Source organism: Aotus nancymaae, unplaced genomic scaffold (genome assembly GCF_030222135.1).
Source record: "Aotus nancymaae isolate 86718 unplaced genomic scaffold, 86718_ANA_hifiasm-v0.15.2.pri h1tg000004l, whole genome shotgun sequence".
Taxonomy (NCBI): domain Eukaryota; kingdom Metazoa; phylum Chordata; class Mammalia; order Primates; family Aotidae; genus Aotus; species Aotus nancymaae.
The window spans coordinates 40,897,069-40,909,880 of record NW_026988415.1 but is presented as its reverse complement, the minus strand read 5'-3'; the positions used below and the strand labels follow the sequence as shown (position 1 = coordinate 40,909,880).

The 12,812-nt window shown below is 34.5% G+C and overlaps 1 protein-coding gene across 2 annotated transcripts in view; it reads left to right on the top strand.

Annotated features, from left to right (window-relative positions):
* Positions 1–12,812, top strand: part of RNF128 (ring finger protein 128) — a 92,187-nt gene that overhangs the window by 77,266 nt on the left and 2,109 nt on the right. For both annotated transcript variants that reach the window (XM_012451670.3, XM_012451669.2), the window contains exons 3-6: positions 5,456–5,527; positions 8,292–8,374; positions 9,323–9,419; positions 10,198–10,366. In XM_012451670.3, coding sequence (XP_012307093.1) covers positions 5,456–5,527; positions 8,292–8,374; positions 9,323–9,419; positions 10,198–10,366 — 421 coding nt within the window. The remainder of the gene's footprint in view (positions 1–5,455; positions 5,528–8,291; positions 8,375–9,322; positions 9,420–10,197; positions 10,367–12,812) is intronic.

Genomic DNA, 12,812 nt, shown 5'->3' with positions numbered 1-12,812 from the left:
GTTCGAAGACCAACTTAACGAAATAAAATGAGAAGTCAAGATTAGAGAAAAAAAGATAAAAAGAATGAGCAAAGTCTCCAAGAAATATGGGACTATGTGAAAAGACCTAATCTACGTTTGATAGGTGTACCTGAATGTGATGAAGAGAATGAATCCAAGTTGGAAAATACTCTTCAGGAGATTATTCAGGAAAACTTTCCCAACCTAGTAAGACAGGACAATATTCAACTCCAGGTAATACAGAGAACACCACAAAGATATTCCTCAAGAAGACCAACCCCAAGGCACATAATCGTCAGATTCACTAGGGTTGAAATGAAGGAGAAAATACTAAGAGCAGCCAGAGAGAAAGGTCAGGTTGCCCACAAAGGGAAGCCCATCAGACTTACAGCAGATCACTCAGCAGAAACCCTACAAGCCAGAAAAGAGTGGGGGCCAATATTCAACATCCTTAAAGAAAAGAACCTTCAACCCAGAATTTCATATCCAGCCAAACTGAGCTTCAAAAGCGAAGGAAAAATAAAATATTTTGCAAACAAGCAAGTACTTAGAGATTTTACCATCACCAGGCCTGCTTTGCAGAAGCTTCTGAAAGAAGCACTACACATGTAAACAAACAACGAGCAGCAGCCTTTCCAAAAATATATCCGGCTAGCATCAAATGGCAGTATTAAACTCATATATATTATTAACTGGATAAAAAGCCAAAACCCATCGGTACACTGTATCCAGACCCATCTCACATGCAACGATACACAAAGACTCAAAGGGACAGAGGAAGATTTACCAACCAAATGGAGAGCAAACATAAATAAATAAATAAATACAAAGCAGGAGTTGCAACTCTCACCTCTGATAAAATAGATCTTAAGGCAACAAAGATCAAAAGAGGCAAAGAAGGACATTACATAATGGTAAAAGGATCAATGCAACAAGAAGAGCTAACGATCCTATATATACACGCACCCAATACAGGAGAACCCAGATACATAAGACAAGTTCTTAATGGCTTATAAAGAGACTTAGCCTCCCACACAATAATAGTGGGAGACTGTAACATCACATTGTTAATATTAGACTGATCAACGAGATAGAAAATTAACAAGGATATCCAGGACTTGAACTCAGACCCAGAACAAGTAAACTTAATAAACATTTATAGAACTCTCCACTTCAAATACACAAAACATACATTCTTATCAGTACCATATCACCCTTATTCCAAAAGTGACTACATAATTGGAAGTAAATCACTCCTCAATAATTGCATAGCATTTCATAGGTTTAAATGAAATATTGGTTGGCTGCTTGTTTGTTATTTTCTTCCCTTATTCCTTCCTGTCTCCATTGTTAAGCACAATTGTTGGCATAAAAGAGGTTTTCAATTCCCATTTTTAGACTGCATTCTAGCCTGGGCAATAAAGCAATATTCCTGTTCTCTCTCTCTCTTTCTCTTTCTTTTTCTTCCTCTTCATTCTTTTTTTTCTTTCTCTCTTTCTTTCTTCCTTTTTCTAAAAAAAAAAAGGAAAGTCTGTTTATATTTTCTAAATTCAGAAAATAGTTTTTGAGCAAACTCTAGCAACTAGGGAATTTTTTTTCTAAGTGACTAAGGCCCAGTCCTCCAGCTACTCACAATCTAATAGGAGAGAAAGGAACATTGATAATACAATTACTGAACAAGATAAGAGGTGGAAGCAATGTGTTGTTGGAATTTATAAACTAAGGAAATTCTGATCAGGTAGCAAGGCATTGGAAAAGGGGAAAGTATCCAATGTAATTTGTATAATCAGATACATTCTTGAAATTCTGTTTAATGAGTAAGATATAAATTGCAGTCCACATGGGGCATATTGTCTTTAAATGTCAAGGTATATTTGGGCAAAAGTTGACATAATGTCGTTCAAACATATGTATTGAATATAATCTACTTGGTTCTAATACTGTTCTTATATTTCAGTTTTTTTAGAGGGAGTCATGCATCTCAGAACTCTTGCTATCAGTGTCATGGTGAAATATCTTGAGTACTATCTTGAATATCTTAAGGCAGTTTTGTGAGTGACTTGCTTTTAAGCTCTAAAAATACAGTTGGTGCTTTTTACTGAAATCACTTGTCTTGCATCCATATTTAAAGAAAGTAGCTTTTCTTTATATAAGCCCGGTAGGAGCTATTGAAATATTCAAATTTTCTTTTAAACACATTTTTATTCTGAGGCTGCTTTGTTAAACATTAGTTTATGCTATGCTGCAAACCTTTTAGAGATCCTTTATAATCAAGTCTCTTGGCTAGTGTTTTCTGGCATTTTGGATTTGGCCCTATTTTTTGTGTGTGTGTGTGTTCTCCCCCCACCATCATTTTCTAGCATTGATCTTAGTGCAAGTTCTACTGTTCTCCTGGGCATAGACTCAGACTTAACATACAAAGTTTTCCTTTGACCCCACACTTCAAATTAATTAGCATTATAGTCTTGGCTATAATTAAGAAAGTTATATATTTGACATTAATTCCTAATAAATTGATAAGCATTAACACTGGAGCTTCAGACATTTATATTGTATTGAATGGAATATTTTGCAATGAGAAATCAGACTATATAGACTGAATCAAGTAAATACCCTAGAGAGTTATCACTTCCTTATGAGAGCTTTCCTCTAACTGTGTTATGCAGCTTGTTGCCTAAACCTAAATTAGAATTGCTTTCAGGACAAAGGGCAAAATGATTGTGAAAGACATCATCAACTATGTTACATTTTTTCCCTTTTCCTCTTGCTGGCTCTATTTTTTTCGCATTTGCATTTTTCTTCTCTCAGTGTCTAACTGACTCATGATCTATGCGAAAAGAAAGTAGTGAAGTGTAGGTGTCTGGGCCAGGGCCAGGACCCTGTAGGCATACAGGTGGAAGTATTGCCACAGTTTGACAGACCCTAGAATCCAGGAGCTAGAAAAACATCAAAAGACAGCAGAGTTATGCATGGTTATATTGTAATGGACTCTTGGAATATGAAGAGCAGAGTTCCAGTACCAGCTCTATTATTTAGATGCTGCATTCCCTTTTGGATAAGTTATTTTATGTTTTCAACCCTTCACTTGCACATATCTAAAATGAGGATATTACCTTCTTATGGAGGTTGTTGCGAGGATTAAATGAGGTAATGGATAACAAAAAAAGTATTTTAAATTGTATAACAACTGTATATTGTAAGGAAATGATAGTACTAGCTTGCTGTTCCAAGCTTCAGTTAAAACAGATAGCTACCTTGATGTAACTCTGGGTTTCAGTGGAGCTGACACTAGCTCTGATATTTTCAGCAAGATATTCGTCCTCTTTGAGCTTCAGTTTTCTTCTCTGTCTAATTAGATGTCGGGCTTGGTAATCTAAAGATCCTAAGTGTACCTTTGCTCACTGTCACTCTATTATTATCTTGCAAGTAACAAAATAGAAGGGAAGGTATTTGTGCTGAAATTAAGTCTCATCATAGAATTCTTTTAATTCACAATTATGTTCCAAAATGGGAGTGAAAGTGCCTTGATTAGCACCTCTTTTCCTTCTTAGGATCTAGGCCTTCCTATTCACTGTTTCTATTAAGCTTATTTGCTTGTCAGGTAATATTATGAGAGGTTTCTACTTTTCCTGTGACAGCAAAGAAATACTTTGGCTAGTATTCTCCTTGGCATTAAGCTAAATACCTTTCACAAAATGGTATCTTATATAGGAGACAGGTTTGGGCATTAAGGAGATTCTTTACATACTGATACTTACAGATTATTACATTCCAAAATATATTTGCTACAAGTATTTGTAGCATTTGTAGCAAATATATTTTGGCAGGTAAGTGTTATGCTTACTGATGAATGGTAGTTTACATTTTTATGTAATAAACATTTTATTGAGTGTCTGCTATAAGCCAGACATTATACTAAATACTTATATTATCTCTAGTTTTCATGTAACTTAAATGTCAGCTGGGGCTGGGGGTACATATGGGAAGGAAGTTGCTTACATTCTCACAATGATCTCTGGTTCTGAGGGTCTACTTTTTGCCAAATTTCTAAGTTTGTTCATTTTACAGTTCAAAATGGGAAGATCGCTTATATTGCCATGCTGCACATGCTACCATTATATTCCACACCTCTTAGTTGGGTTTGCGTTGCTGTAAAGGAATACATGAGGCTGGGTAGTTTATAAAAAAAAAGAGGTTGATTTGCCTCATGGTTCTGCAGGCTATACAAGAAGCTTGATGCCAACCTCTGCTTCTGGTGAAAACCTTAGGAAGCTACCTATCATGGCTGAAAGCGAGGGGGAGCATGTGTGTCACATGGTGCGAGAGAGAGGGAGCAGGTTCCAGGCTCTTTTAAACAACCAGTGTGAACTAACTGAGAACCCACTCATTACCACAAGCATGGTACTGAGCTCTTCATGAGAGATCTTCCTCTGTAACCCAAATACCTTCCACCATACCCCACCTCCAACATTGGGGATCAAACTTCAATGAGATTTGAAGGGAACAAATATTCACCATATCAACACAGCATCTACCAAGTATGATACTTAGCATCTACTTCAATTTATATGTATATTATTTTCACTTGAGGCATTCATGTATATAGTAGACTTTAGTGAAGGGGAATGAAGTATTTGCAGCATCACCAATAACTTCAAATTAACACCAAATGCCTCACCAAATATTACCTGGGATGCCTTTCATGGATTCCTCTCTTCATAGTATTTCCCTCTCCTGGTAGATTCCTGACTTCACTTCTGATTCAATTATCCATGACATTTTAGTTCTTATTCCATAAATGAGCCTGTGGCTTGCTTTTGCATATCCAGACACATCAAGTAATATGCTCAGTGAAACAATAAAAGGCAACCACTCTCAGAATCCATCTTCTTCATAAAGCAATCGTGGTTATAAACAGCAATATTTTTCTTAATATCAAACAGTGTAAAGGTTGGTACCACACTCATTTTGTAGATAAGTAAACAAACTCGAAGATTTAAATGACTTGTGCGGGGTTATTCATTGAGTAATGACAAAGTCAGATATTGAACCATTTGAATCCAAATCCTATAGACTTCCACCAAACAAGACAATTCAAAAAGGAAATTGGAAAAGATGCATGTTAATGTCCTCTTAGCTTGCAAATAGGAAGATTGCTTTGAAAATCCATAGCATTTGAATCCATTGGGGATGGGAGAAATGTACATTTCCCATTATGGTCCCAAAGTATTGTTTAAGAAAATAGGGAAGCATAGTAAGCAAAAAGTCTCAATAACTTGGAAAAATCCTGGCAGATATCAGGTAAATGGGACATTTATTATGGCTAATTAACTTTTATCTTTAAAAATTCATTTGCACGTTGGCTTTTACCTGATAAATATTTATTGACCCTCTCTATCTTTTTCATCATACTTCTTTAAAAAAAGTTTTTCTAATGCCTGCTTTTTTTTTACAGAGGCAATTAAAGGCAGATGCTAAAAAAGCTATTGGAAGGCTTCAACTACGTACACTGAAACAAGGAGACAAGGTGCATTCATGACTTTTAAATGCTATTTGTTTTAAAGCAGTGCTACCAAACCATGGTTCAGGCTAAATGTTCTTCCAAAGTATGATTTTATTGGCATTTATGAACCTTATTGACTTTTTATATGTATTTGATTCTACAAGTAGGCTGAATAATGTCCCCCCAAAGATATTTAAGACATCTATTCCCTTGAATCTGTATTACCTTATATGGCAAAAGGACTTTGCAGATATGACTAAGTTAAGGGACCTGAAATGGGAAGATTATCCTGGGTTATCCAGGTGGATTTTAAATATAATCCCGGTGTCCTTATAAGAGTGAGGGACAGGGATATTTGACCACAGCACAGTAAGGGATGTGACAATGAAAACAAGAGGTTGGGGTGATACAAGGAAGAGGCTATGAGCTAAGGAATTCAGACAGCCTCTAGAAGCTGGGAAATGTAAGAAGAGGGATTCTCCCCTGAAGCCTCCAGAAGGAGCACAGTATTGACAATGCCTTGATTATAGACTTCTGATTTTCAGAACAGTAAGAGAATAAACTTGTGTTGTTTAAGCCACTGAGTTATGATAATGTGTTACAGCAACTACAGGAAACTCATACAATGCTTTAGTGTTACTTTGCTTGAACATTCATTTTCAGATTTAGGACAGTTGAAAACTACCATTGATGGGTAAAACATATTAGCTATAGAACTCATGGAAATAATAAACCATTGTAAATCTTACCAAAGCCATGAAACTGCAAAGGACCAATGAAAGAGAGAGATCAAAGAAGATCTAAATAAATGGAAACATATACCATGTTCATGGGTCAGAAGACTCGCTGTTGTTAAGCTATTGGTTACCCACCAAACTAATTTATGGATTTGATGCAGTTCCAGTAAAAATCCTTGTGGAAATCTTTTATAGAAATTGACAAGTTGATTCTAAGCTTAGATGAAAATGCAAAAGAACTAGAATAAACAAAACAATTTTGATAAAGAACAACTTTGGATGAGTCACACTGCCTGATTTGCAGAATTATTTTAAATTCACAGCAGTCAAGATAGTGTCCTATTGGAAAAAGAATAGACTTATAGATCAATGGAACAGAAGAGAGAGTCCAGAAATAAACCCACACATACATAGTCGATTGATTTTCCATAAAAGTGCAAAAGCAATTCAATAAAGAAAGGATAGCCTTTTCAGCAGGGTAGCCAGTTGTTGGCTATCCATATGCAGTGATTGGAAATCCTTTAGCAAAAAAAACGAGCAAACAGACAAAAAAGAACTTCAATCCATTCTTCATACTCTATGTAAATATTAACTCAATAGATCATAGACCTTAACATGAAACCTAGAACTGTGAAATTTTTGGAAGAAAACTTTAAAGAAAAATGTTTTCATGACTTGGATGACAAACATTTCTTAGATATAACTCTAAAAACAAGTCCATAAAAGAAAAAAATGATACACTTGGCTTTGTCAAAATTAAGAATTTCTGCTCTTTGAAAGACACTTTTAAAAGAAGGAAAAGATAAGGGACAAACTGGGAGAAAATATTTGCAAATCATATGTCTGTTAAAGGGCTGTACCAAGAATATATAAAGAACTCTCAAAACTCAACAGTAAGAAAACAACCAAATAGAAAATTGGCAAGCAAAACACAATTCACCAAAAAAAAATGAATGGCAAATAAGCACATAAAAGATGTTAAACATAATTAATCATTAAAGAAATACAAATTAAAGCCACAATGAAATACCATTACACATTCATTAGAATGGCTAACATGCATACAACTGAAAATACCAAGAGCTGGACAAGATTTGGAGCAACTGGTTCCCTCATTCATTTGATGGTGAGAATGCAAAATATATAGCAGATTTGAAAACGTTTGGCAGTTCCTTATGAAGTTAAAAATACACTTACCATAGCACCTAGCAATCTCACTACTAGATATTTACCCTATGGGGGGGGAAATCTATGTTCACATAAAAACCTGTACACAACTGTTATAGCAGTTTTATTCATAGTTGTCAAAAACTGGAAAAAAGCCAAATGTTGTTCAACTGGTAAATGGATAAACTGTGGTACATACATATCACGGAATATTATTTAGTGATAGAAGGGTGAAGGGAACCCCACTGATAAATACAGCATTATGGATGAATCTCAGATGCATTATGCTAAGTCTAAAAAGCCAAACTCAAAAGCCAGAAAATGCATGATTCCATTTATATGACATTCTGGAAAAGCCTAAACTATAAAAATCTATCAGTGGTTGCCAGGAGCTGGGGATAAGAGGAAAGATTAACTACAAAGAGTTTGGAGGAATTTGTTGGGAGTAATAGCACTATTCTATCTTAATTGTGGTAAGGATTAAGTGACTATATATTTTTCAAAATGTGCAGAACTGTACACTAAAAAGGTGAATTTTACTGTATGTGAATTGCACTTTATTTTTTTTAAATGAACAAAGTTACAGAACTTGTACAAATGATATTTTATGAATTCTAAAATCAGGAAAAATAGTTTAAACCGGTGCTACATGTTTTTCTTTGTTCTGTTCCCCTTTTACTTCACTTTATTCTTTTATATTTTTAAAGTCTTGATCATTTTAAATCACCTTTGAAAACTTTACAGTTACATAATCATTCAGTGATATGATGCTTTTCCTTTTATAGGAATTTAGGCTGGTTAAGTACATGTATGTTCTGATCTTGTTCTGTAGTTTAATGTATCTTTTCTTATCTGTCAAAGTAACAATAACTATTTGCTTGTAGGAAATTGGCCCTGATGGAGATAGCTGTGCTGTGTGCATTGAATTGTATAAACCAAATGATTTGGTACGCATCTTAACCTGCAAGTAAGTTTGATTTTCTTTTATATCTTCAATAAAAATAACTGACCCACAAAAATGATTGTGATGGAAGAAAACTATTGTGAATATTTCCAAATAGTAAAGAAAATGTTTATTTTTTAATTTATTTTCATTTAAATATAGAAGAATGGTTTATTTTTATTTTTATTTATTTCTGAATACCAATGAAGTTAGTGTAAGTCTGATTTTAATCTGGCTCAATTTGTTCTAAACTAATTCCATAGAAAACTGAAAATGTAGTCAGCACAATTTACATATATATACATATGTATATGTATACACAACATATAATGTACATGTATACACATAAACATACATAATATATATAATATATACACATATAGATATAAGGATAGTACTGGATTATTTAATTTTAAATTTATTCTAATCCATTGAGAATAAAATAAAATAAACTTATGAGCATCTATTTGGAAGTGTTCATTCCTTAGTTTTTTAAATTATCCCTCTCTTGAAGTTTCTTCTTAACCCCCCTTCTCTTAGCTACTTAATACAATAGTGGTACTCTTGGAACATATCACATTGCCTAAAGCATCAGTACTGTGTCATTGTACTCAATACTATATTGGACTATATTATTGAGAATGTACCATTTAACAGTTAGGGAATTATAACTGTTTAAGATTTGAAATAATGAACAAAGTCTTAGGTCAGGTAGCATTCTAGCCATTTTCAAATGAGTACTAAAAATATTTTTTGGGAGCTAGAGTAATGAGGCTTTTACATTTAAAAGTACTGTATTATGGAATTTCCAAATTTTGTTTCTGTGGCTCCTTCATTATATGAATAGTGTGTTTAAAAGAAAAGACATCCATTCAAAGACTAAATAAAATTACACTAAGTAATCTGTTAATATATATTAGGCAAAGTGTTGCTACTTCACAACTGATAACTATGTATTTTTTCCTTCATTAGCCATATTTTCCATAAGACATGTGTTGACCCATGGCTGTTAGAACACAGGACTTGCCCCATGTGCAAATGTGACATACTCAAAGCTTTGGGAATTGAGGTAAACATTAATATGTTATTTATATGAAGGATATATGCCTGGGCTTTGGGGAAAATAACATCCTTATTTTTTAGTTATGTAATATGCCATAATTACAGTTCATGCTTAAACTGGGCATATTTATATCGTATAGACAATGAGGTACCATCCTGGGCCACCTCCATTTTCCTTCTTCCTCCCTTTTTTCAAATAGACTCATTATTTGGTCAGAATTTGAAATAATAACCATATAAACTACCAATTTGGCATCACTCTTTCTATTTTTGTAATCTTTTACTGTTGCGTAGTGACCAAACTTGTAGTTGAATAAGCATGCATAATTTGAAAAGGCATAATAAATGTTAAATTATAAGTTTATAGTTGCTAAATTTTTAAAAAGGCCTATTTTCAAGATACAACACAGAGTCAAGCTCAGTTCTTGACCTGGGAAGATACATAGATGACTGTGATTCTCACTTTTCGTAGGGGACAGCATGATGTTATTTTAGGGCCTAACTTGTACCTGGCATTATTTTATAAAGTGCTGGGATCACCCAAATGAACATATCAGATGAGAGTGCACTCTGCCTGTAGCATCTTTCACCCCATTGGTGGACCTAGTTACTCTGTTTCGACTGGGGCTAACAAGAGACTTTTGTAATCATCAAAAGAGATCACAGGTTTTAAAGGTTAAGAAATATTGCTCCAATGAATCACCTATAAATAAACTTTGAAGTGATATGTCGAGGAAAAGCATGTACAGTGAGAGGCTTTTAATTTGTTCAAATGCTCTTTAAAGGTGGATGTTGAAGATGGTTCAGTGTCTTTACAAGTCCCTGTATCCAATGAAATATCCAATAGTGTCTCCCCCCATGAAGAGGATAATCGCAGCGAGACCGCATCATCTGGATATGCTTCAGTACAGGGAGCAGATGAACCGCCTCTGGAGGAACACATGCAGTCAACAAGTAAGCATCATAGTAAGGGTTAATGAGTGCCCTACAAACAATCTATTGTGGATCATAGGCCTGTATAGTACTCTTGCTTTTTAGCATTTGTTCCATTCAGCCATTATCATGGTCCAGGTTTTTTCCACTTAAAATAAGGCCATGAAGGATGCACCCCTGCCTTAACATACATATATTCAAATGTATTTGAAATAGATGAAATGCATCAGAGTGGGGCTTATTTAAAAAGAAAGATTTCTTGGAAAGCTTCTCTCTGATGCATTTTAAATCTCAGCTTATTAACTACTTACAGAGAGTAAGGAGAAAATTTAAACTTTAGAAGCTATTGTTTATTGCAGATAAAGCAGAAATTAAGATAAAGGAGTTCTGAAATGATAAAATAGAATTCAATTTACAAATGCTTGATTTATAACCAGCTTCTCTAGAACCCATGTTTTGCAAATAGGAACCTGTTTAAGGATGGTATGTGCTGCCACCTGTTGACTATTTACCGTGAAATGAACAAATTGTTAGAAACTAAAATTGAATATATCATTTTCAAAATTCATATGAATTAGTATTGCAACTTAGTCGTTTTATGCCAAATGAGAAATTTGAGGGAGTTCCGTTTTTTCCCTAAAATGATACAACCCCTATAAAAATTATTTTCCCCTTAACCTCAATCTTTTTCATGTTTTTTGTTGGTTTGAAAGTCTTCTCTCAATCCTCATTTTGAGATCATTTAATTCTAGCATAAAAGTAAAACAAAAACTGATTGTCGAGATGACTTATGAAACTTTCAGCTTCCTATGATATAAACCTTTGTCCTCTGTAGGCTTATCAGTACCATAGATACCACGTCTGAAGATATCACAATAAATATAAACATGCAAAGGCAAACTTTGTATTTCTTGTATCTAATCTTTAGACATTCCATTGAATATAAACTAGTTGTAAGTATCTTAACAATCTGTGAATTATTCTACCTATAATAAAGAATCATTTTCTGTTTGCCCCAGATTATCTTGTACTCTCATAATTGTGTGGTAATAAAAGAGAGTGTACAAGATAATTTATTGCTAGTCTTTTAAAAAACAAAATACCAATCTACTTTTTTTGTGTTCTGTTCTTCTGTGGGTAGGGGTGGGGTGGGGGAAAGAGGTAAGCACAACAGATTTTGCAGAGATTTAAAAAGCAAATGAAATAATGATCCATGTTTTCCCTCCTGTATTCTTAATCTGAATGATAGTAATACTCACCCAACTGCCCTAAACCAGAAACTAGGGACATCCCAAATTCTTCCCACTTCCCCTTCCTATTGATTCAACATCTGTGTTCTCAACTCTGTCCCCTAATTTCCAATCTTAATTCCACAGTCATAGTTTGAGCCACTATCTTCTCTCTGCTTATTCCTTCCATTCTGACTCACCCAAGAAATTGGGGGAGCCCAGGATAATTCCTGTTTCTTCTTTAAGACTCACACCTCTTTGAAAAGCTTCTCTTGACTAGATGTGATGAACTCTACTATTGGTTTCCATAGAACTTCGATCATTGCGCTTATATCAAACTGAATTTTATTAAAACTTTTAAGGTTTCTTTGAGTAATGGCAGTGTCTTGTATTCACTGTTGTCTATCCAGGACCAAGCACATAGTTGATACTCAAATTTGTGTTGAATGAGTGAACACTTAAACCAGATTTAATTTTGTCTCTGATTACATATTACTAGTTTAAAAATCTTGTGTATTAGCCATTGATTTTTATGGTGATAGTTGATTTGCATAACTTTGCAAATACATATAGTTCATGTCTGTATGTCACATCATTGGGCTAAGTTCTATTAGAGCACTGGTTTTCAAACTTAAGTACTCATTGAGTCACTTGGAGGGCTGATTAAAACAGAGAGGTCACCATCAGAGTTTCTGACTCAGTGGGTCTTGGGTGGGTCTTGGGTGGTGCCTAGGAATTTTCATTTCTAACTTCAAAGCTTTTAAAGGCCATAAGTCTTCATTTTCATACTCTTATTTTCTTTTTTTTGGTTGTTTTACAACCTTTTACAACACTTTTAGCTATGGTTTGTAGGCTGGAGTTTGCTGGCCCCTAGGCTAAAATCTATTTTAACCTTGTACTCTCCCTGTCCTAGCCCTAGAATCAGCCATTTCTTTAGGAGGCCTTTTACTGGAAAATGGTATTTCAAAACCAGGATCTGAGCACTAGGCATGTTTATTGTTACGAGGCTGTCATTGCTATTGGCCTTTTTAATGAACAAGACTAGAAAGTATATGTGTTTATTCTCACAAATATACACACATATATACATTATTTCTCCATCATCTTATCTATCTGAAAAACAATACCTTATACTAATACATCTGATTCCGATCTAACACCACAGAGTTCATTCTAGCCTCCCCCTTTCTTTATTTGTAACTCCTTTCTCTGACAGTGAAAGGAGAAAGTCTCTCCTT